General features: G+C 40.2%; 1 protein-coding gene across 4 annotated transcripts in view; it reads right to left on the bottom strand.

Moving 5' to 3' along the window:
• Positions 1-16,791, bottom strand: part of LOC137796171 (low-density lipoprotein receptor-related protein 1-like) — an 85,828-nt gene extending 69,037 nt beyond the window's left edge. For all 4 annotated transcript variants that reach the window (XM_068593912.1, XM_068593914.1, XM_068593913.1 and 1 more), the window contains exons 1-2: positions 16,153-16,791; positions 4,223-4,345 (exon numbers count right to left, since the gene is read on the bottom strand). In XM_068593912.1, coding sequence (XP_068450013.1) covers positions 4,223-4,345; positions 16,153-16,249 — 220 coding nt within the window. In that variant the 5' untranslated portion in view covers positions 16,250-16,791. The remainder of the gene's footprint in view (positions 1-4,222; positions 4,346-16,152) is intronic.
• Between the last annotated feature and the right edge of the window lie 8,258 nt (positions 16,792-25,049).

Raw genomic sequence — 25,049 nt, 5'->3', positions numbered from 1 at the left:
ATTACATAATGGTCTTTTTAAAATTTAAACCCCTGACACGCTTTTCTTGGCTGAACACAGGCCGGCTCTCTTGTCCTGCTTCAAGGGGCCAGCTTTGCCCTCTCTAATGCCCCAACCTCAAGTCCTCATCTAAAAATGGCTAACTGGTGGCCTGGGGATCGCGTCTGCCTCACAGCACCCTGAAATAAAACATATATATATATATATATATATATATATATATATATATATATATATATATATATATATATATATATATATATATATATATATATATATATATATATATATTCTGTCTGTAAGAGATTGGGACTTTTGTAAATCTTCGACTCGCATGGGTTTGGCATAACCTTGTTTTCATTTACTCCTATACTTGTCAAATGAAGTTATAGGTTTTTAAACTTGAAATTGGGATGGAAAACATCAACAATAAACTAAAGTTAAACAAAAAGCACATAACCTACTGGGATGGTATCATATTTAGTGCAAAAAATATTCATAACAAAAAAGGTATGGCATATCACGGTAATGCAGATTAGAGCACATGAAGTAAGAGCTGGATAGATAAATATAGAGATGGATAGTAGATGGACATATACTTTATTAATCCCCAAAGTGGAATTTGTTGTCAAAGTAGCAGCGCCACACACTTTACAGAGAACAAATGTAATAAACTAAATAAACTAAACACACAATATGAAATCATATATATATATATATATATATATATATATATATATATATATATATATATATATATATATACAATAAATACAAATAACTGCAGTAAATAAACAATGAATACAAACAACTGCCGTAAATACAATAACTGCAGGAAATTTAATTAAATGTAAACAGTGTGCAAAATGTGCAAAATATGTAATATATATAAACACAAAAGAATACAACCATAACTGTGCAATACAACCATAACTGTGTAAAGATTGCAAGGGAGCTGTTAGTGTGTGATTTATCGCTTGCATTAATATTTATGTTGTCGTCAGTCTTACGAAAGTGACAGTTGGGGATCGCCGTTTGAAGAACAAAGTGTGAAGCATCTGTTAACTTTTTTAGAAAAGTATGTTTGTGTGTGTGTGTTTGTGTGTGTGTGTGTGTGCGTGTGTGCGTGCGTGTGTGCACATGCTGTCACAGGTTCTTTAGGGACAAGGTGCTGCAAGGCAACACTTGTACAACAACTCTTTCATGTTGAGCAAAGGTTCTCTTCCTTGTCTTGTGGATGGCTGTTTGGACTGTGTGGTGGCTGCTGTCAGGACAGTAGCAGGATCAAACAGATTCCATCTTTTTCTATATCAGAACAATATAAACACTGGCTCGGAGTCAGAGTTTGGTAAATGACACCATTGAACAAATACAAAAAGACACACATTACATCACGAAGGAGTGTGTATTACACTCTGAACATGGTTGTTACAACAGTGGATCATTTCCTAAAGAGCTAATTGCAGCCTATAGGTGGAAAAAAACTGCCTGTAAAGTGTCTGTAAAGCTGCCCTTATTACAGGCCATGGGCAGGGGATAACATTTCAGCGTTACACACTTCATGTTTTTCCAGAACACGCTCACTACACGTGGGAATATTTCAGGACCCCAATAAAGTTTCCAGCCTAAGGAGATGGCAGCTCTTCTAGAGCCTCCACCCGACCTGAGGGCTCTCTAGGCAAATCATCTTTGCATGTACCGCCCGTGTTTCAATTATTAATTGATTAGAAATGCACATCAAAGCGCTACATATAAAAAGTGATATGCCATGACAACCATTTTTACTCTTTTGGTATCCCTCTATGTCAGTCTGACCCAGCACCCCAGGGTACAAAGAACAGCATTGTGGGGGTTACACAGCAGGGCAAAGCAGCTGCACTGGACAGTGACTGACTTCACTGCCAATGGCCAACACACAAACAAAGCCCCATCCACATGAGTGAATAAATAAACCTCTCTTATGCATCTTTTCAACCAGAAGCATCTGCAAAAGCACCTTCACAAAGAGCACATTTACCACAACAATAAAACGTCCGCTGCTACTCAGTGTATGGGTGGTGTACATACAGTTTGTGATATATGCTCATAAAACATATGGCAATATGGTCTTTAAATCCATTTTCACTTTCAGTCCTTGTGACAACTTCTCCAGCTCAGAAAAGTAGATCAGCTTTATTTTTTTCTGTCTACTGTATACATTTGATGAGTTACAAAAATTCTAATCAACCAGCGATTTAGTGGGTTGGTATTCATTCGGTGCTCCACAGCTTCAACACCCAACATCTGCTCTGAACCAAACGTCATATTTTTAAGCTTTGTTTTCCATGTATGATAAACAGTAGACATCCTTAGGAAAGGTAGACAAGAGAGGGTTACAAAGGTCTAGATTGAATGACGCATAGGTAAATGTCTATTCAAACAAAAGAAAACCTGTTGGAAACAATTGTAAATAGTGTGTTTGTTCTCCTTTAGCTGCAGGATGGTCTATGTGAGACTGAATCGAATAAACTACAGTGCCAATGTTCTTCGTAATAAAGAAATATTTCACAGCAACAGAGGCAAAACGTGTAAATAAGATCCATTTATTGATTGTTTTTGGTCTTTTCAAGAAGCTTTTTGGTGAAAGAAAACTACACAGAATATCAACAGATGTATCCTTTAAGTTCAATCAAATAAACAGAAAGGCACAATTTCAATAAAGACAGACTATTTAGCTTTCAGTTTTTACTGAAGCAGATTGAAAGTGTTTAATGCACTTTTACTTGCCACGTTCTTTAATAGTATCAGTCTCACTGATTTCAACCTCCACAAAACACTTTAATTAAAAAAACAAAGCTAAAATGAGGGTTGGCATATATTTTGTCTCTCTGGCTCATTCTTGGTTATCTCCGTCGACACCGTGACACTGAAAAGTCAAGTCCCTTCACAGCATAGATCCTCTAACTGTTCCTCTAAAAGCTAGAGAGGATGGGGACAGAATATGGAGTCACTGTTGTTTCTGTCCCAGATCGGGACTTGGAAGGAGGCTGGCCCACAGATGAGAACAGAGAAAGAGCAGGTTGTGAAAAAACAGCAGGTTTCTCCATTGCTCTGGGCGAGTCGCTAATGACTTCCAGACCTCACTCGTACAGTCTCAGCGTCTAGACTGCAGCTACAGCACTCACTCTCTTCCAGCCAAGCACCCCCGACACACAAACACACACACACATACAGGACTGACCTCCGCCCCCCCTACCAACCTAAGTCGGTAGTGAGTCAGTCGGAGAGACTGACCAAAAAGGCACTGCTGCCTTCATCCCCTGCAGGGATTCAGCCTCAAAGCATCTCAACTCCAATGAAGACTTTGAAATGACAGCTTTTTAAATGTAATTTATTGTACTACTTTCAGTTTGGCTCATGACTGCATCCTCTGTGGCCCCGATGCAAAAGGAAATCACATCTATGATAAAAGATAAACTTTGTTAATCCCATAATTGGGCCTGACAGGACTGTTTAAAGTCAGAATGACCTCTCTCCCTTGCTGATAAAACACCCCATTGTTTTCTCCAGACTGGCTGTGGTTAGCCAAATAAATCTAATAGGGCAACAAGCTTAGTCTGAAGACTGTGTTTAGAATGTGTGTGGATGGATCAAATGCTACAGTGAAATATCAGCATACCTAAAGGTCTTTTAAAAGCCAGAATAGCAGCTTTTTGATCTATTTCTGGGGCCTCTACTTGTTGAATAGTATTTAAGTCAAATTAATCTACATAATGCACACACTATATGTTAATATGCTCACAGATACCGGTATGTTGAAGATGTAACTAACTATAAGTTTGTATTCTTTTTTTTAAGACGAATAAAATTAAAGGTCCGGCTAACATTTGATTTTTTTTTATCCCAGAGAAGATAAGCAGTGAGAGCTTCAATTTCATCTTCACACAATTGAAAAGACTTGAATGAATCAAAAATATGTACCAATTGAAAAAGAACAGACCAAAATCCACTTGACTTAGGTGCTTAGATTATATAATACATATATAGATATGCATACAGTAAGCTGAAAAGCATTTTCACTCTAGGCCGCAATTATCTTCCCTGAATAATTTAAATGTCAGCCGAAGTTTACTCCTCTGTGAAAGTCATTTGCAGCAGGATCCTACACTTACGCACAAGGAGGTAACCCAAAGGGTCAATACAACAAATATTATATACACAATACTGTCTTCATAAGACTTACAAACATCAGGCTCCTCGTCAGAGCCATCTGGACAGTCCTTCTCCCGATCACAGCGCCAGCCCTTAGAGATGCAAGTCACCCCGTCTTTACACACAAACTGCTTTGGGCTGCAGGTCTTTGGAGCTGAAAAGAGACAAAGAAAAAAGTGAATTGAACAGCTGCTCTTGTGTCGGCGGTCTATTCTATTCCTGCGATCTCATTAGCAACCAGGGTCTGCTGGATTCAGAGTCGATACTGGCCCTCACTGGTCCTAATTAGGTCCTGGAAAGTAGCTACTTGTTGGAGGGGTTAGAGCACTGATACACCAAAAACCCAAATACACACGCTCATGCAGGCTTTGCATACACTTGCTGCACCTAAATAGCCAGTTCAGCATTCCCAGGCCACTAGCAGTGATGCAACATGACTGGAGGATATCAAAGAACATCTTGTTCTGTGAATTGCCCCCCTACCATCCATTTCCCCTTCGCTCTCCAACCTTTCAAAGACAGGGAAAAAGCTGCTCCCCACATCCAAATGGGGGAGCGTATTCAAACCCTCACCAACTCCAACCCTCTTAGAATAACACATAAACACTCTGACAGCAAACACACACACACACACACACACACACACACACACACACACAAGCAACAAAGCTGAGTCACCCGGGGGAATTTAGGGGAAGCTTTGAGGGAGGTCGATACAGAAACATGCTGCTGAGTAGGAAATACATTACAAAAATGAAAGACAGCAGTGTATTTCACTATTTGTGTGTGTAACTAAAATAGTTTTTAAAAGTAAGGAGAAGAAATATCCAGGATGTAAATGAGTACATTATATTGTGCACTCAGTTCCATTCAGCAGCTGTTAAGCCGTCATTGAAAAGCAGAGAAAAGCAAAGATAAATAGATTGGCTACTCAAGACTGTGCTAATAATTTTTTCTTGTTGTCCTTCTATTTCCATGACCCCCCTGTGTTATTTCGCACTAAACTATTAAAATGTTGAATCAATCGTGTTTACGTGTTTATATTGCTCCAATATTTATACTAATAGAAAGTGTGAAAAAGGTAAAACAAGTACTTTAGTATGTAGTCGTATGTCACAGTAAGCATGGAAGAGAAAGAATGACGTCACAGTTTATGATCATTGAGGACACAGGATCTTGTCATATTGTGGGTGTATAGCAACAGATGGGGACACGGTAGTACTAAAGCATCAACCGAATACAAAACAAAACTAATGAAGTATTTGCCCTTAAATGCTGCTTTCATAAACAAAACTCGCATTTCACCAGCTGACATTTAAAAGAGAGCAACAGGCGGTCCCAAAATCCCCTCTTGGATATTTCCGTGTTTAAATATTTATCTCCAGGCCGTGATTGAACAGATTTTTGTATCATCTGAGCTCCTGTTTCTCTCGGTGCCTCTCCAAACATATTAATGCACTCCCCTTTCGTATATGTCTGTCATCACGTTGAATATCAGGTGTGGTGTCTGGACAAGCGTCGACATCTCCCATGGACAGATATTTCTTCAGTTACTCGGGTCAGAATATAAAGCACAGTTCGGAGACGGTGATGTTATTGTCACTTTCTAGACTATTTAGGCATAGAGCATGAGGAATAGGACCAGGGGGAAGCATGGCATCCAGGGGGTGCATGATGGGATCAAGCAGGATAAACAGGACGACTGTATTTACATTTAATGCTAGCCTTCGACTCCTGCAGCGAAGGGAATCTGGAAATGGAGCTCAACCTAAATACCATGAATTCAACCTGACATATTGCTGCACACGTTCACACACACTCCCCACTTATCCTCCTCTGTGTACCGCTGTGTTCGCTGTGTGTGAGTGAATTTGCGTGTTTGTGTGTGTGTGTGTGTGTGTGGGAGTGAGAGTGGGTGGGTGGTTTTTGTGCGTGTGTGTGTGTGTGTGTCTTGAGGGGCATCACAAGGATTTTAATTATTCATAAAATGCAACCATGCTTGTGTTAAAATGTTTCCTCTTTGTTCCTTATCGTTCTTCTTTTGTGTGCGGGTTTATTTGTTTGTTTATTTAAAGGTGTCACCACTCGCCATGGCAGGCATCTTTTTGTGGTGCATCTGTCTATTGTTTATCGAGACGTGCTGTAACTCGACGTGCTGTTAACATGCGTTCCAGTGATGGCTGTGGGATCAGTTTACACACGACTCAACCTGAAGATGCTGCTGAAAGAAACATAGAGGGGCTGTAGGAAGTAGGTCAGGAGGTTAGCTAGCTGAAGGTGAAGACAGGCTACGATACGGGTTACCTCCAGCTCAGCGAGCTGTGATGGTTAGAAGCAAAGGCAGCGCAGACAAAGGCAATGTTTAAGTCAGCCTCAGGCCATCCATCACAACATGACTTCTAATAATATACAGTAGACATAGTTTCATGGATGTTGAATATTGTTTTGTATCATTGAGGCTCTTTAAGACCAATCTTCTTGGCGCTGAGATCTCAGACAAAGCACAAAGCACACTGCAAAGTGGCAAACAGTTGCATCTCACTTACGACATTGATTAATATTCGATTAAAAGATGTAATAATCAACTTTGTAATGAGAAACCTATGTGACTGCCTGAAATACACCTATAGATAGTTAAAATGTATATATTGTATATATTAGTAAACAACATTACTATATTTGCATGTCAAGCAATACACAGTCAATACATCTCTGGTAACAGATGTTGACTAATATTTTAATGCCACTTAAAAGTAAATATATAAAATATGACTTTAGTTGTCTGTTTCACGGTTTTGTGAACTGCGTGCATAATACAACAAGTCTCAACAAGTTTGTCGTTTGCTTTAAAATAAAATGATGCAGGCAGGCTGCTGGAGGATACAGCTGGAGGATACAGCAAACAAGATTATAAACAGATGGACATCACACAGGATGACATAAGAGAATAAGTTATACGAGCAAATGGAGAGGCGGCCAGGCAAACTGCAAGTCAAAGGGGGGCAGGGCTCTCACAGCTTGGAGCAGACCTGAAGATCTGAGAACCGACTGAGCTGGGCTGGGATCCTGGGATGGGATGGAGGAATGTCACACATGCTATCAAAGAACGGCCTGTGTGTTTACCAAAGTGGTGGTTAAGTGAAAATGCTTTGGGTCAATGCCATTTGGACCGAATTACAAATCACTGCCCTCTGCCCTCGCCGCTGTCTGATAATCCTCCAAGATGAACTCAGTCTGGTTGGGAGGGAGAGTCTTCTTTTAAGGCAAACACAAGCCGTGCCCCCAGCCAAAGGCCCATTTCCTCTGACACCCACAGCAGTGCTATAAATAAGTTGGAGGCCTGCCCTCTGAGATCAACCAGGGCACCACAGAGCTCCAGCAGACACTGAGACTAGTGCCCCATCACGCACCACTCAACAGCGGTACAAGTGAAGGTGGTCTTAAAGTGCTGTCAACAGTGGTGCTGAAGGGAGCTTGAACAGTATGGAACCCGTTCTTCTAAGACGGCCGCATGAGGTATCGCACCTTCCACTGGACAGCCACTGTTCACATGCTTTTGAGCAAAACAATTGGCACCAACTCCACAGCTGCTTGTTCCATACCTTTTGCTCACAGGAGAAACCAGAATCAGAAAACAGTCAAGTATCTTTGCACTTCCAAACCCTGTTCATTAATCAGGTCCAGTATGACAAAACCAAGAATCTAAAGCCATTCTAGCAGCTCTGTGAGACTGAAAATAGGTACAATGGTGCTTTGAGCTGAATGCTAACATCATGTGCAGCATCTAAGTTAAGCGTATTAGCATGCTAACATTTGCTCATGAGAACTAAACACCAAGTAAAGCAGTAAAATATAAACCTGATGATAGAACATGATGAAAAGTCAACTCCAATCCAATGAATTAATTCTCAGAGGAACATGAACGTCTGTACAACATTTCATGGTAGACCATTAAATAGTTGACAAGACATTTCACTTAAATCCACAAATCTCATCTTCATGGTAAAGTCAGAGAATCATCAAAGTCATCAGGATGCATCCACTGGAAACCATGAATGCATGTACCAAATCCAACCAATAGAGATATGTGCACCTTAGTGGTGGATGAACCGAGTGACAGACATTTCTATCCAGAGTCAAGCTACCAGCACAGCTGAAATACTCTAATACTCTTTAGCAGAATATTGTGCAATTAGTTTACATTGTCCTCAGTTAAGATTATCTTTATTTAAGATATGTTACAAAAGCCTCATTTCATAACCCTGGAATCTACAGGACCTGACTCAGGGTTTGCCCTGTGCTCTGGTGAATGAACCTAAGTCACTCACATGCACACCTTGTAAATGTCAGTCTAACTGTTAGAGACTGAGAGGTGGAGGAACACAACGCAGACATGGAATTTTAATTATGCATGCATAAAGTTAATGTTTTTACATGACAGCAGTTGCTTTCCTTTACTAACAAAACCTCCCTAAGGATACATCTGCTCAGATGTGAGGAGGTGATCCTTTGTAACTGTCACTGATTCATCCCAAACTATTGAGAATAATTAGGATGGCAGGCCAAACAAATGCACCAGGTGGGTGTGTTGGGTAAAGTAAGTGCATCGTGCAAGTATTTCACGATGCTTTCAAGGACTGTTGCAATGTCTCCTGGGGAAAAAAGCATGTAGTTTAGTCTACTGAAGATAAAGTGTACTCGCACTAATAAAACACTTTTTCTCAAGGGGAGAAGATGATCCCTCTCTCCCAAATGCTTTTCACCATGAGACATGATAAAGCTTCATTATCTTTTCAAATATTTAGGAAAGTGAGGTTTATGAGGGCAGGATAAACAACCGGAGTTGTGTGTAATCAATCTCGCCACTTGGCGAGATCTTTATACGCACTTCATTTGTTTAGAGGGCCACAGACTGAAGCAACACAGCCAATTCAACATTGACTCAAAGCTCAATTTCTTTAGAGTGCAAAAAAATTAAACATTGGAAATGCTGCAGGTTTAAATGAATCATACACAATTCAGACTAGTCCGTAAAGAATATCAAATAAGACATGTTTTTAATATTTTGTGTTCAGCAGCACGACAGCCCTGATGGACTTTCATTTAACAAAACAAACTTTTGTTCAGTTGTCAGACAGCAAGCTCCGATAACAGCCAAACGGAAGACCTATAGGTAGAGACAGATGTCGAGCAGAAAGATAGAGGGCCGTGAGGACTATTTTCCTGACCTTTGGGCTGACCTGAGGGGATTCTGCTAAGGCCAAGAAAGAAGTGATGTTTTTCTATTGGCCTGTTTGGCTGCGTCCTGCCACCTCCTGCACATCCCAGCAACAAACCCTTTAGCATATTGTATTGCAGGAGAGTAAGAAGACGTATGTGGGAGCGGGAAAAAGTTTTCCAATTTTTTTTTTTTCTTTTTAAACAGAAAAAGGAGCCCCAGCTGTGCATCTTAAATAAACCTTTCCAGCCGAGTTTGGAGGAGCTGAGGCAGTTGGTAGTGAACCAATTAATTAACGGTTCAGACAGAATCTTGACATGATTACCACAGAGGAAGGACGACTAAAACTTATTTGTGTTTACGTAGCAGTCACCATTATTCTAGCAACAAGAGCTGAAGTTTGGGGATGATTCTGTTTACGTGCACAGCACGTAACAAATGTTTACTTCAATCATGCTTTTATAAGATATTTTGTGTGTTTCTAAGACAGTCTGCATGTTTGCAAGTCTCTGTAAGTGTGTGTTGTACATGCACTTAGAGCTGGGGAGAATTAACATCAGGAATGTGCTCATGTCTGGTGAAAGTTGCCAAGTAAAATGAGCCTCCGTCATGCAGGATAACACAGATCTGAGCACAAACATAGTCAATCTCCATGAGCCTTTGTGGCAGTGAGAAGCAGCCACGCCGAGTAATCAAATGTGAATTTAATGAAGGGCTATTTGGATGTCTGAGATTCCACCAAGTCTCAGGCCCAGAGTGGTAATCAACTCCGACTGCTTTTTGTACAAGAGGGAGTGTGGTAACTATGAGGGAGGGGGCTACGACCTCCTTCACGTCCACAGAAGGAATTAACCAATTTCAGCAGCTGAGTTGGGGACGAAGCAGAACACCATCAGGTGTGATCCGCCATCAGCAAGTGAGTCAGTTTAGACAAATCCCTTTGCCCCACCGCTGCCAGAGCACATGCTGAATGTATAGCTGCACGGGGAGAAAAATGACAATTAAGCCAACTTAGTGTGCTGCCGAAGGGAACATATTAAAGACGATTATGTGAAATTCTTTGGTGCTTTTTCATAAGACCAGTACAAGTTTCAAGTGTGACGCAGGAGCTGGAGAAGTGATTCTCTGGAAGGCTCTCTCACATTCGTAGTGCATGTGCTAAAGTAGGCCAAGCACTGCTAAAGACACTGCAGCTAACGCAACAGGTTCCTCAACAGGATTTTGTACACACACAGTAAATACTAATCACTCATTTTGTGCATGATGTTATACACATTTTATTGAGCTTTAAATTTGCTGCTGTTTTTTTTTCTTCCATTTTTTTCTTCTACTTGTCAAATAAGATGACATGACAGTTGGAAGAGTTTTTTGAACATTTCACTTCCTGGCAGAGTGAAAGATGAGAAGATCAATAGCCCTCTCGTCTGCAGCCGGTTAGCTTAGCTTAGCATAGAGTCTGGAAACAGGGGGAACAGCTAGCTAACACCAGCACCTCTAATGTATGCTGTTGGCGTGAATTCAAATCAAGCAACCTGACCCTGACACTGCCTGGGGTCCGCTTGAAGTGAACATGGATACTTAAATATATATTATAGAGTTGCTTTAGGTATATTATATACAGTCAAATTGGCGGTGGCCAATTTTTAGTAACAACTTTTGAGTTGTTATGAATGTTCAAACGTAGGCTGAACAAGTGCCAAGACAACACTATCTTACATCACAATCCCCCCTGAAGAACTTAGACATGTGAAGGACTGCTGCCTGGTGATAACAGCTTCATCACTGTGGAGGTTTTGTATGACACATATTACATCGTTCTCTCTCTCTCTCTCTCTCTCTCTCTCTCTCTCTCTCTCTCTCTCTCTCTCTCTCTCTCTCTCTCTCTCTCTCTCTTTTCTCTCTCTCTCTCTCTCTCTCTCTCTCTCTCTCTCTCTCTCTCTCTCTCTCTCTCTCTCTATCTCTCCTACACAAACTCGTACTCATGCAGATACATCAAGGGAGTATTAAATAGATAATTCCCAGGCTAATAATAGTGAAAACCTTTTGATTAGCTGTACCTAATCATGGCCGGAAAGGGAACAGGAAAGGATAGGTGTATGTTGAAGGAACCTGCTCGGCCCAGTGACTCCAGCCGAACTTTAAATGAACTAAAAGTAGGATTGTGAAGTTGCTGAAATGAGGAACCAATTAGCAAGTCAGCGTTAGCAAACAATATCAGCCGGCCCACCAAACGTTAGCTCAGTGGTCGGCCTGTGGAGATGAGGCGTTAGCAAAGGAACCGAATCAAAGAGTCGGCTTTATTAAGTGTAATGTGACCTGATGATTGTAATATTTGGATTAGAGTGGAGGGTTAATATAAAAGTTAAGGAGGAGTAGAAATACACAACATTTGTTTTAAATTACAATAGTTTTTAGACAAACCCTCACAAGTTTGCTTCCCAATTTTAAAACATAACCATTTGAGTATGGAAATCATTAGTGTTGCAACATGTTGTACCACCAAGACAAATATATAAAGTCCAACAAGAAATGGTGCAACCTGATGATTCAGGGGTGAGCCCACCCCCACAGGAATTGGCGGTTCAATCCCGGGCTTGGCCATGTGCCCTCTCAAATATAAGTATGAGTGTTTGCAGGTGGAAGTTGCAAACACTGTTATTCTCATTTGATGTATCTTGCATTACTCCTTTTTGAAGGCAGTCGTTTCTCATCTCCACAATGTAGAAATACAAATGGCATCTATTCCTTGGTGTTAAATGAGTAATGTTAAACCTAAGGTCATCATGCAGGATGGATTCCTGTCATTTTGTCCCAAGAGAGATATTAACCACTGAGTAGGACAGATTTCCCAGCCAATACAAGCTTCACCTCAGCATTGGGTCTTAGCTAAATCAAAGTCTTCTGGCAGGTAGGGCTTAGCATTTCTCTGAGCCGGCGTGAGTGATATTTTTCCCCCTGTCTTTGTCTTCATGTATTGATAGCTGCAATATCAAAAGTTGCTTCCTAATGTAAAGTGAATATACACTTGCTTGTTCATGAGGTTTCTGCTCATGTTCTTTCCGAGGAGCTCCTAAGACCATTTTCTATCTTCAATTCTAAATTAGCTCTATCTTGATAGTGTATCTCAATCAATGGCTCACTGCTCTAAAGTGGGTTATAGGCCGGGGCAACATGTACCCGGAGCGGTAAAGCTAGAATATATGTCAGCTTTTAAAGACTTTAGCAGTTTTTTAGTTAATTATTAAAAAAAGTAACATTTTTATGCATGCTGATATGAGACAATCTGCATAAAAAAGTGGCAGCAGTAAAATGCTCGCAGTTCAATCTATCTCTTGTTTAAAGATAGATGAGAAGATCTATACTTATGTACATCTATAAATAAGCTCTTCGTTTAGTGTGAAGCTGGATCCAGGAGACAGTCAGCTTAGCATTAAGCATATCTTACTGATTAACATGTAATATCAATGTGTAATTTGTACAGAAAACAAAAGTGTGTGGTTTACTCTGTGTTATGTGTGGGACTAGTGACTTCCTGGATTCTCCTCTGCTCGCTTTAGAGGTGCTGGTATGTGGATTTTGATAACTTCAGGCTGTTTCTGGCCTTAAAGCAAAGATTAATTTTTTTGGCAGGCTACATATTAAACAGATCTCTTGACAAGAAAGTGAATAAAAATAGGCTATTTTCTTTCATGAAATAAAAAAAGAAATAAGAGGAGCACTTCCTACTGCTTTGGGTATTTCCAGACCATTACAAATAACTACCTTCAAGGCACTAAGATTTCACATCAGGTGTGACGCAGTTTTATTGTCATTTCTGTGCCAGTTGGAAATCTATGGCTACAGAGAATTTCATAATTGCTATTCAGCCACATAAACCAATGGTGTAATAATGTGGCTGAACTTTACTTAGCCTCTGAGTTGTTTTTCCCCAAGGAAAAGCTGCTGACCAAAGTACTGGATGTTATATCTGCTCAGTTATGCAGTGGTTTTCAGTGTGTCATATAAGGCCTTTAGACAGCTACCAACACTACTTTAGTTATGTGCAGATCAAAACCATGAATGTATAGCAGTGTTAATTAAACTTATCCTCTGTTACTTGCATTAACTGCTTTTCACTATAGGTCAACAGTGATGAGGACCTAACAAATGTACTCTGTTTTCCATATTTCCCTCAGTTGTCAGTAAACAATAAAGTGGTAACCTTTCGGCCATGTGGCTGTCAGTGTAATAGCAGTATCCCCCAAATAACAGCCAAATGCCGAGCCAGTTGTAAGGCCTCCACCAAATGTTACTGCAGAGACGGTCACAGGGGGAAAGTGCCAGCAGAAGCACTAGATGGCAAGTTAATTAGGAAGAAAGCAGCCTGTGAATGAATAAGTTTAACATTTAAGGAAGGAAAAATATGGAAACATGAGTCAGAGATTTCAGAACGAGATAGCTCACTTAAAAAATGTTTTTTAAATGAATGAAAAATAATTACATTTTCTATGGTAACACCACATAAAGCATTAGGATAGCACTGTCCCTTTCTGCGGACTGGTGATCTAGTTGTGTGACGTTACAGTACTTTCATGAAGTGAAACGATGCAAATTCTTTCATTAGGGCCTTTTCCACTGGGCCCCCAATTAGCAGCGCCTTCTAAACAAGTTGAGACTGTTCATGGAGGTCTCCTCTGGGAAACAAAGAGCAGTTTAGACCCAATTAAACTCAGGGTTTGTTGGTGGCCCAGGGTCTTTGCTCTGGCTACAGTAGACAGTGAGAGAAAATCTTTAGAGGTCTAGAAAATGGAAAAAGACGAGTTCCAGGCAAGTCTGAAAAAAAAACTTTACTAGTAACATATGTGGTTCAAAGGGCCTTAATAATTAAAAGGACAATCAAAGAGGTTGAAAAAGTAATTTAGCTGTGTTTGAAGGGGAGTAACATGCAGTTTAATTTCCTACACAACAAGCAACATATTGCAGAGGGTGGCTTCAAAATGTGGGTGTTACAATTACAGGCAGGCACCCAGTTAAAATCTAAGCGATGGAGTAAATGTTCCATTCAATCGAACTGATTAATACAAAATTCAGTATGTTTCTGACAAGCACAGCAGCCTCTGCGTCCCACTGGGTTTTCAAGTAAAGCTAACGCTTGGCAACGTCCTCTGGTATACTGCACAAGGCTGACTCATCAAATCAAGGCATTAAAGACTGAGAATACTAAAACAATAACAGTATTTCAAGGCACAAACTGTTTGTTTTTAAGCAGTTGCTGTAGACTTAGGGGGCGGGAGAAACTAAAGGTGATTGCAGGCTATCCAAGACTATCTTCAAGGTAGTAATTTATATGGATTTTGCTCCCAACGAATCTCACAGCACTGGATTTCCAAGCGCAAAGAGATGACTTCAAAGGCAGAAGGAAGCTTTATGGCTCGACGATGAATCTCACAAAATGCAGCTTGTGGTTTAAGTCAGTCATACATGTTTAAGTCCTCCTGAATCTAAGGTAATGTAAAATGCAGAACCCTGATTATCTTTACAACTAGTGCTCCTTATTGGAGCCAATTGCTTGCCGTCATCTATAAATAATCTAAACATTCATTACCAGGTCAGGCTATTCCAAGATGAATGAGAAGCATTATATCACTGCAAATAAAATAAACTCACTTTTTTTTTCACCTGCAAAGAATTTAACAAATCTGTCTGCACCAACTCCCCTTTGATAACGCCCTTTTCCTTTCTTACCAACAGAGGAGCGCGTGAGTGGGACTGTGAGGCTTAATAGTTTCCAGAAGTGGCTCCAGTCTGTGATGGTATGTGTTCACAGGGTCGTAGGGGGGAGCTGTTTGAACGGTTCATTATCTGACTGCAGAGCACAGTAATGTTGGCTTTTTTTTAGGGGGGTCCTTTGGCCTTTAGGTGATAAGATGAACAATCACACTGACAAAGACCAAATATGCAGTGCTGGCAGCACTAAACGTCTCAGTTCATAGAGGAAAACTAACTTACATATAATAATCCACATATAGATGGGTGTATTGTTCTAATACAGCATTCATTCCCAATGAAGCAGCAGCCGGCCACATACACTTTCCAACAAGATAGCAAAACTATAGACCACCTTTGACTTCCCCAAATATATAGATGGAAACATCACGGTACTGTTTTATGGAGGAATAGCACGAATGCTGTCATCACATAAGCACAGCACTCTGATATCTGTTGGACGTGAACTGCCTGAAACAAAGGCATATTATGTAAACTACAGCTCAGCAGGAGGCTCCAGAAGCTGACAATGTATAAAAGACACGACACCGACGATGTATTTGCTTCTTGTCACTGAAACAATTCAAAGTAACGTATATGATTGCTGCTGCTTTTTTCTTGTGAAAATGAATGCACCGATCTGTAAACAAGTGCTTTTTAGCAGGTACTGGGGCCTATGCTACAATTGTCATCACTGAATGTCTGTGTACATGTGTGAGGGCGGATGGGCAGGAGGAAATGCGTGTTCGCTGCTGTGACATCGCAATATTCACATGTGGCACTAAGAGACAGAAACAAAAGATCGCTTTAATTGTCTCTCCTCGGTTTCAACCCCTCCACGTTGCTTCACTCAGCCGAGCAGTCATTCCTTCAGTGTACAGTCTCCTCCTCTCGCATGCACACACAAACACACAAGGCATCCAGTGACACGCATCGAGCACACACTTCTAGGGTGTTCTATACATTATTCTGCTTATCTTGAAGTCAGCCCTGCTTACCATCAATAGCCCTGGTCGGAGCGAATACTTCCAAACTGTCCAACAATCCCAAGAAAAGCAATCCTGTTGCCAACACGTTGGCCGTGGTGCGCAACATTGTAGCTTATCTTAAAAGAATATTAGTCATCAATCGCCTCTTGGTCCTGTCAAGCTGGAGGTTGCAGACAGGCGACGACGTGTACCCGTGCCCAAGCGGGGATGCTCCTCACTGAAACCCCGCTTTCTGGTTGCGCAATGGAGCTGACAGAGATGCTGCTATCTGCCCAATCAGATTATTTTTTGTTGTTGTTGTTGTATTTTTTTTGCAGACTGTCAAGGCAAAAAAAAAAAAAAAAAGAAGAAGAAGAAGAAAAGCCGAGGCTTCTCCCAGCCCGGGGTTGCTTAGGGGCTCCTCGGATGCATGGACAGCCCTGCCACAAAGGCTAGCGGGCTGAACGGAACATCAAGCTAGCCCGGCTTGCAGTCGAGATGAAGGAGAGCTGGCGCCTCTGATCATGCAGTGGTCCGTCTTTTGTTCTCCGTGCCTAAGTGGAAGAAGCCGAAGGGGGGAATAAAGTATAGCGGATCACGCGTTCCTCTCCTCCCCACCACCACCTCTGCCGCTGCTGGCCGCAGATTGAGGCTGAAGCCGGAGCTCAGTCAGTCAGTGGTCTGAGTGACGTCGCAACAGCAGCAGCTTAACTGGCCCTCCCCTCTCTCCAGCACCCGACACCCATCATCCACCCCCGAGACCCCCTCCACCTCCATCAAATCACACACTTTCCTGTAATCTCACTGCAACAATGCTCTAGGCTTCACTATTAAGTGCGTATGCAATGATTCTTCTATGTGTTTATTGTTCCTTCTTTTTCATTTAACTTGAAAGTAGTTTACATCTGTTTTTGTTATAAGACTACTACTACTACCACAAGTGAAACAACAATAATAATAATAATGACAATAATAATAAATGATAATTGCTGCTCCTCCAGAGCTATGCTAATTGTTAGAGAGCATCTAAAACCAGTTGGTAGGTAAGCACAAGAAGGGGAGGATAATTCAATTACATATATATTCTAAAAACATGTGGCCTAATCAAATTAACTATTCATCAGATGTATCAATGCACAATTAATCAAATTGTGTTTAACAGTTGCTTTATGAATAATAAAATATACATCCTGATATATTTTTATTCTGAACCATTCAAAGAGCTCAATTTTCAGGGTAGAAATGTCTGTACACATCTAGAAAATAGGGAAACTAATTTCTTTATTCAAAAATAATTCAACAACACCGTTTAATAATGAAAGTGAGAGGTGCATACTTCATTAAATATGCATTTACCACCTGAATCCCCATTTACATTTACATTTGGCCGTGATATTGCAGGTAGTGCTGGATCCATTAAGCTTAAATTATTTATTAATTCTTGAAAGTGCACTATAATGTGAAGCAGCAATCTGGCTCCCATGTCAGGGACCGTCTCCTTCCAAGGATGCAGCCTTCATGTGGGCCTCAGAGGACATTATTCTCATTGAAGGTGTGCCTCGGCCAAAATATTTCCACATCGCATCATCACAAAATCCCTCCCTCAGTCTCAAAAGGACCAAAACTAGTGACCACCATGCAAATTACCTGTTGGATATTGATGGGATGGCCATAACAAGAAATGTCTTTCAAATTCTGGCAAAAGAAGGCTCTGTTACGTGTCATTTAGAGGACCATTAGGAATCACTTTGTTTACCTATCATAATGCATTTAATCCCATTATCCAAACCGCTTATCCTATTTTAAGGTCGCGGGGGAGCTGCAGCTGATCCCATCTGAAATTGGACGAAGGCATGGGTACACCCTGGACAGGTGCCGTTTATCGCAGGACACAAAATGAGACAGACAACCATTCACAAGTACGGGAAATTCAGGGTCTCCAAGTAACTTCGGACTATGGGAGGAAGCCAAATAACCTGTAGAGAATCCACGCTGCCACATGGAGAACATGCAAACTCCACACAGAAAACCGCCGGGATCGGGGATCGAACCCTGTCCACTCTTGCTGTGAGGTGACAGTGCTGTTGGCCCCCGTGCTGATGATGTATATGATCTTGAATGATATTTAATATTGATTTTGTCCAGATTACCTACTGATACTTCATTTAGGAATTTACTCCAAAAATACAAAATGATCACCCAGTCAAGAGGTGCCAGATTTCTATGGTTTCATGGAAAAGAAAAGTAACAAGGCAATGCAAATTAATCTGTTTTGCACATTTCAGCAACAAAGCTGGCTTTGCATAAGACATAAAGGCATCAAGAGAGCTATAAAACAAACTTAACATGCTGCTTCCATTAGATAGTGTCAGAAGGGTCTTTTCTCTTGCCAGAGCTACATGGAAAACTGTACCAGCAAGAGGTTCGTGCAGCCCTGCACCCTCATCCGGTGCCGTGACAAACCTCTTGGGGTCAACAGCACAGCAACAACTGATCACCAGGATCCCTCACTGGCTTCCCACCTACAAACACTGCAGATTAAGATTTTTTTTTAATGTGCTATATAATTAAGTCAGCGATACCACTACCACAAATGCATCCCATATCTCTACTGCTATGCTGATGACACCCAAGTATACATATACATTATAATGAGGTACAGATACTTCCAACTGAACAATTTAAAGACTGAGGTTCTAGTTTTTACAAAAAAGTAGCGCCAACATTACGCCTCATACCCCATTTACCTTTCTCTGTACAGCTCTTAAAATTGGTCAAAAATTCTGAAACACGGTTAGGCTCTTCAGTAAATCTCCCAAAAGACATTTCCAGATGTACTCTGTATCCTCTGAAGCCTGCAGTGTGCTGTTAAGAAGGAGTCTGCAGACACTTCAAGGTCCCAATGATATTATTATGGATTCACCATCACTTCACATTTCCATGTACAAGCTCCTTGTTGCTGTAAGGTGCAGTCTGAAGAAGAAAGTTCAGTCCACTAAGTGATGACATGCAATATATTGAAGTTAATGGTGTGCAACGAGTAGAACAAGCTAACACGTGGCAATGCTTGAATGATTTGAAGAGCACAAATTTGCAAAAAGTCCACATTTTATTTGATCAAACAGCACTTTGGGGAGAAGAACCTATTGTCTTCTGATCTTCTGATTTACATCAGTCTCGAACACAAAGATATTGTTTTGAAAGATCCAACATGCACAGTAGAGCATATGAAGCAATAAACATAAAAATAGAAATAGAAAAGTATTTGATCGATCTAATTGCTTTGATTATAGTTTTATATCCAGTAAATTATCCATCTAAGTATAAATGTGGATGGGAGTTAAAGCCAAACCATAAATCTAGAGTAAAGCGCTGCTGCACCAGAGCTGCAGAGAGCAAATTATGTCTTTCCACATAAATCGTTTGTTTACACATAAGACCAAGATGAGATCGTATTTCTCCAGAAGGAAAGATACATCAGGGCCCTTTTAAAGCCTTGGCAAAGAGATTGTAAAAAAAATAAAATAGCCACGGTCACATACTTCTAATTTGATAGTACTTATCACAAACAGTATACGCTATGCATTATTTTCTGTTATGTGACAAGAATGTAATCATAAGCAAGACATCTGAAAGAATATTATTTTTAAATTATCTTAGAGAAGGTGTAAGTGAATATGCCTGCTGTAATATATTGTTTTTAGCTCGTTTTTAAAGTGAAAGTCTTGGCCGCCAAGTTTCAGGTCACATTCCAATTCTTAGTCTTGAGTCTTAAAGATGTCACAATGTGTTTTCCCCAAAGGACATTCCTTTTTTAAAATAAAAATAATTTAAAAAAGAAGTTATTTTTAACTTACATCTGTAATTTTAAACTTTTCTTTTGAGGAAAAAAAATACATTTAGGAAACATCTGGCCTGGAGGGAACAGCTGGAGTCTCATGAAAGCGTTCATAATCACAGATTTTAGTCAAACCATATCTACATCAAGTAGTACAGGCACAGACATCGTTAGATTAGATATGCCTTTACTAGTCCCACAGTAGGGAAATTTAGAATAACAAATGACACATGCATTAATAAGCGTCCCTATCATCTAGATTAGAAATGCAATGTTATTATGTGTACAAAAATTAGTTTAGAGTGATTATACCAAGTCATGTAAGAATAACCACCACAGCCAAACCGATCTGTCTGAGAAATGCTGCACAGCACTGACGCCTAGTGGGTCTACACTGCCAGTATTGCATTTTCAATAAAAATAGGTCTCTGTGTTAAATAAGGCCTTTATTTAACAAAGCACCAAAGGGAGTTATGGTCTTTAAAGGGACAGTTCAACACAAATTTAAAAACTAAAAATGTTCTCATGAATAGTGCTATTTCTCTATCTGTAATGTTTGTTATTGTCTTTCATCCATAGTTCCTGCATAAAACTGTGCTAACAAAGATGTATTTGGATTTTATTCAGTCACCAGGAAAGTATTTCTGGAAAGAGAAATGGCTGTTGTGTTTTTCAAAGGTATTTTGGTGTTTTGAGCACCACAAACCGATAGAGTCTCATTATAATGGATATATCTGCAACTCCGAACAAAACCATCCAGATTGATGAAAAAAAAGCACTAAAAACTGGAAAAAATAAGCATATTTTGATTTGGTGGTGCCCTTTTATGTAGGCTACTTCTTTCTTTCTCTCAAGCCGAAGGTTTTTCTTTACAATGAAAAAATACAAAAGAGAAAAATGAGTCATGATCACAGACTTTATCCAGCAAAACACTTTACAGAGCTGTTTTGAGAAAGACAATGTTATTGTAACTTGTCAGTATGATGTCAACAATCTTGCTACCATCTATTGAGCTCTCACTGTAGGCAGCACAAAGAGAAACAGCTTTATGGCCTCTGAAACGAGGTTGTGGCATACACGATACAGCTTTATTCAATCTTTGTGCTGTTTTTGTTTTAATCAAGATTGTAAGCTATTCCCCCAAATTATTCTTCATCCTTTAATGTGTTTGTTTTTTGCACAAAGGTGATTGGCAAGACTTGAGGTGATTCAGTGATTGTAGCATGACTCACACTGCAACATTGCCACAACCCACATTCTGAACATATCAAATGTTGAGGTCCAGTCCAAATATTTCCTCATACCAAATGCTTTTACGCAATCCCACTAAACTAAAAACAGACATTCAGGGAAAGAAAAGGGACGGACAACCACAAAGACTTTCCAAATAAATGCACAAAAGAAACAAAATAGACACCCCCAAACACACACGACACACACCACAGACATGTGACGCACACTCATTTTCACAGAAACCTTTTGCCTCATTCTGTGATCTGATTGCTACGACTGTTTAGTGTTCAGTTGTAATCACATTTGGCACCGTCTAAGACCCTCTTTTAAAACTTGTATTTCAAATCATCTTTAATCTTTTTAAACATGGTATTTTAATTTGACCTGTGTCGAGGGGTCAAAAGTAGACTTGAATACTTATTGAGGAGTCACACGCAAAAAAGAAAGACAACCAGTGATTTACAGCATTGACTAACACATGCTGAGCACACACACACTCTGATTGTTTTTGGTCTCATTGAAAGTGAAACGTTGATCCTTGTATAAGGCATGAAAACATGTTGAACACAATCTACCAGCAGGTGGAAGCATAACACAGATGACAGACACACAAACCTCTACAAACGTCCCTTTCATTTGAATCTAATTTCCAAAGGTCAGGCCTCAGTCTTGTGCATAATCAAACAATATGTAAACTGAATTAGAGTCTTAATTTGATATTTTTTGGAAAACAGAATCTCGTTGCTTCACAAAATGTATTAGACAGCGAAAAAGTAAATCAATGAAAATGAAAATGACAAATGTATGTACATCTGTGCGAATGTTACTCATTATATGCAATGTCTTCTCTCGATGACAATAAATTCATTATTTTCTCCTTCCGATCCTCTAAACTCTTCACAATATAAAACCTGAGAATGTTAAAAGATTAATGACGTTCGAGCATAAGTGAGTCAATCTCATCCACCTGCCAGGATCCCTCTTTTTTTACACCATAATTTCTCCTCACATTTTATAAGCGTCTGTGTGTGTGTGTGTGTGTGTGTGTGTGGTGTGTGCGTGTGTGTGTGTGCGTGTGTGTGTGCGTGTGTGTGTGATCCGCTCTCATGACTTATGCTGCTATTTGACCCTGCAGTCATTAGAAGGTGACTCATTGATACTGTCTCTACACAGCTTTCATTATACTGACATTTTGTGCAGCATTAATGCCTCCATTCTCGTCCATCAAATTTCCCTTCTCTCTATATCTCTGGTGTATTGATCTGTGCCTCTGCAGCATCATGGTGTAACATCATACTCTGTCTGTTAAATGACTCAGATAGAGAGTGAGAGTGTTACGCTGCACTTTTGAAGGATTTAGACATGCATCTTTGGACCCAATTAATTCTCTTTGTCAGGATGAGTGTCTCTACTGCCAGTCAAATTGTTGTACCGTGATTACCTTGCCTGGTTTGATATATCTCCCTTGATGTCTTCAAATGAAAGTATGTAATAACACTGGGTAGCACAGAGACGACGTGAAAGGTGAAAGAAATAACATTCTAAAAATAAAACCAGTTGCGAGATGTACATAGTCCACAATATCTTTTAAGACGAGCTGTATAAAAGTGTGGTATCATTGAGCAAAAGTGCAGCAGCGGAGCATCCCACACTTTCTCTTCACCATCTATCTCAACAGATAGACACTGACTGAGTTATTCCTCTCTTTGTGAGATTGATTTCCCCGTCTCAGTCTAAATTATCTGAGAGCTGCTAGTTATTAGTTTCCGGATAAAAAGACCACTCCTGGAGCTGCTGCTGAGTTTCTTTCCAGGGCGATTTTATTGTCGGAGTAAGTGAAAACACCATTCATCTGGTTTGTGTCATGACTGGAGCGAGCATTTCATGCGTCATTCTTTCATCCACAGCTAAGGCCCATGATGCACCTCCGCCCACTTCACTGCAGCTGTGATGGAAGCCAGGTTGAAGTACAGAGAGGAGAAACAGGTCAGTGGTTCTCAAACAAAAAACTTTTTTAAGTACATGACATTTCTAATAATCCAACTCCCCAAGAATGGACAGTTTAAAGGATTAATATCAATTTCTTTTCATATAAAACTCACCCAAATATACATATACACACAGACACACACACACACACGCACACACACACACACACACACACACACACACACACACACACACACACACACACACACACACACACACACACACACACACACACACTCATAAATCTCTAAACTGCATCATGATTTGGACCTACATCATCACTCATCTTCTTCACTCCTTTTCACCCTCCCTTTGCTGTTTCTCTCGTCCTCCCCTCCCTTGCTTCGGAGCCAGATGGATTACCTCATCAATCTAAGTTCCCAGAATCACGTCCTGTGGGTGTCCCACCAATGCAGTGTCTCCATTCAGTAGGAAAACAGTGTGAGGTGCTCACTGCAGCCATTTTGTAATAACCCCCCAAAATGTTTCAAGTAATTACTTATCATTCCATTTTATTCCTCTGCTCATTCTGAGGGAGTCACACAGGAAACTGCTAATCTCGCTCTCGCACGAAAGACTCTGTAACGCTGTTTGAGATAATTGCATTATCAAAGTGTCTGGGGGAGCCGAGAGGGGGTTGAGTGGCCTTGACACATTATGGATGTCAGTCACCTTTTACGGTTGCCATAAAGAACCCACTTAAATTAGACAAATAATTTAAAACAAGTGTGCATTTCTAAAGATTTAGGATTAAGATAAATTGTTGCAAGTAAGAAGGTAAAAATAACATCCACCAGTATTTCTTTTTTTTCCTTTTAGACCCCCCCCCCCCCCCCCCCCAGGCCCCTCCCTCCCTCCTTTTCTAATGCAGAGGAAGCTTTACCATGTCGTAAAGTATCTGTACTTTTTTCTGTCTTCAAAAAGGAACAATTATGGAGCGGTCAATGCTGATAACACCTAAGGAATTTGAAGCATGCACAAACAGCCCTTCCCCCATCCGCTTCGCTCTCTCTCCCCTTCCCTCTGCCCTCGTACCCTTCTTTCCTTCCCTCCCCCCTTCTTTCCTTCCTTCCCACTCCATCACCCGGCTCTCTTTCTGCCTCTTTCCTCTCAAATCTACTGCTTAGATTACTTCCAGCTGGAATATAAAGTAAATAGCTCACTCAAGAGATTCTTGAAAGGTAATTTACAAAAAGAAAACAAATGAGACCAGCATACATTTTTTGCAAAGGTTTTTACAATCAGGTTTTGCTGAACTTGATAGAAATTGTTGCAATGTTTTGCCAGAAGAAGTGGGCCAGAATCTGTATGCCTTGTATTTAAAAATGGTTTATTCTGTGACAACCTGTATATGCTGAGATGGTTTGGTTTTGACATAACCTATATATATATATAGACGTGTAAATATATATAGACGTGTAAATATATATATATATATATATATATATATATATATATATATATATATATATATATATATATATATATATATATAGGTTATGTCATTCACACATGAAGCTAGTCATCTATGTGCACATAAGCGACTCCTTTTTTTTTTGTTCCCCTTACACGTTCCTCATCAAAACTTCCTCTTTCACACTCTCCTTCAAAAACACATTCCAACCGCAGGGAATGCTTGACTGATTGTCTGAGGGTGTGAGGGTGTGAGGGTGTGTGGGTTTGTGTGTGTGTGGTCTGTTGAGCAGACGTGTAAATCAACTTTTCTCACGTGAAGCAAGAACATACATACAGCTGTCTGTTTGTTTGTGCTGTGGAACATGCATAATTTTACAGTTTCTCATTTAGGGATATAAATAGTGTGGAAATACCCTGCTGGCTCCCTGTTGAGCACAAGCACAATTACAAT

Source organism: Clinocottus analis, unplaced genomic scaffold (assembly GCF_023055335.1).
Source record: "Clinocottus analis isolate CAN_PGR_092001 unplaced genomic scaffold, fCliAna1.0.p SCAF_3, whole genome shotgun sequence".
Classification (NCBI taxonomy): domain Eukaryota; kingdom Metazoa; phylum Chordata; class Actinopteri; order Perciformes; family Cottidae; genus Clinocottus; species Clinocottus analis.
The sequence above is the reverse complement of the archived record's forward strand: the minus strand, read 5'-3'. Positions and strand labels throughout refer to the sequence as shown.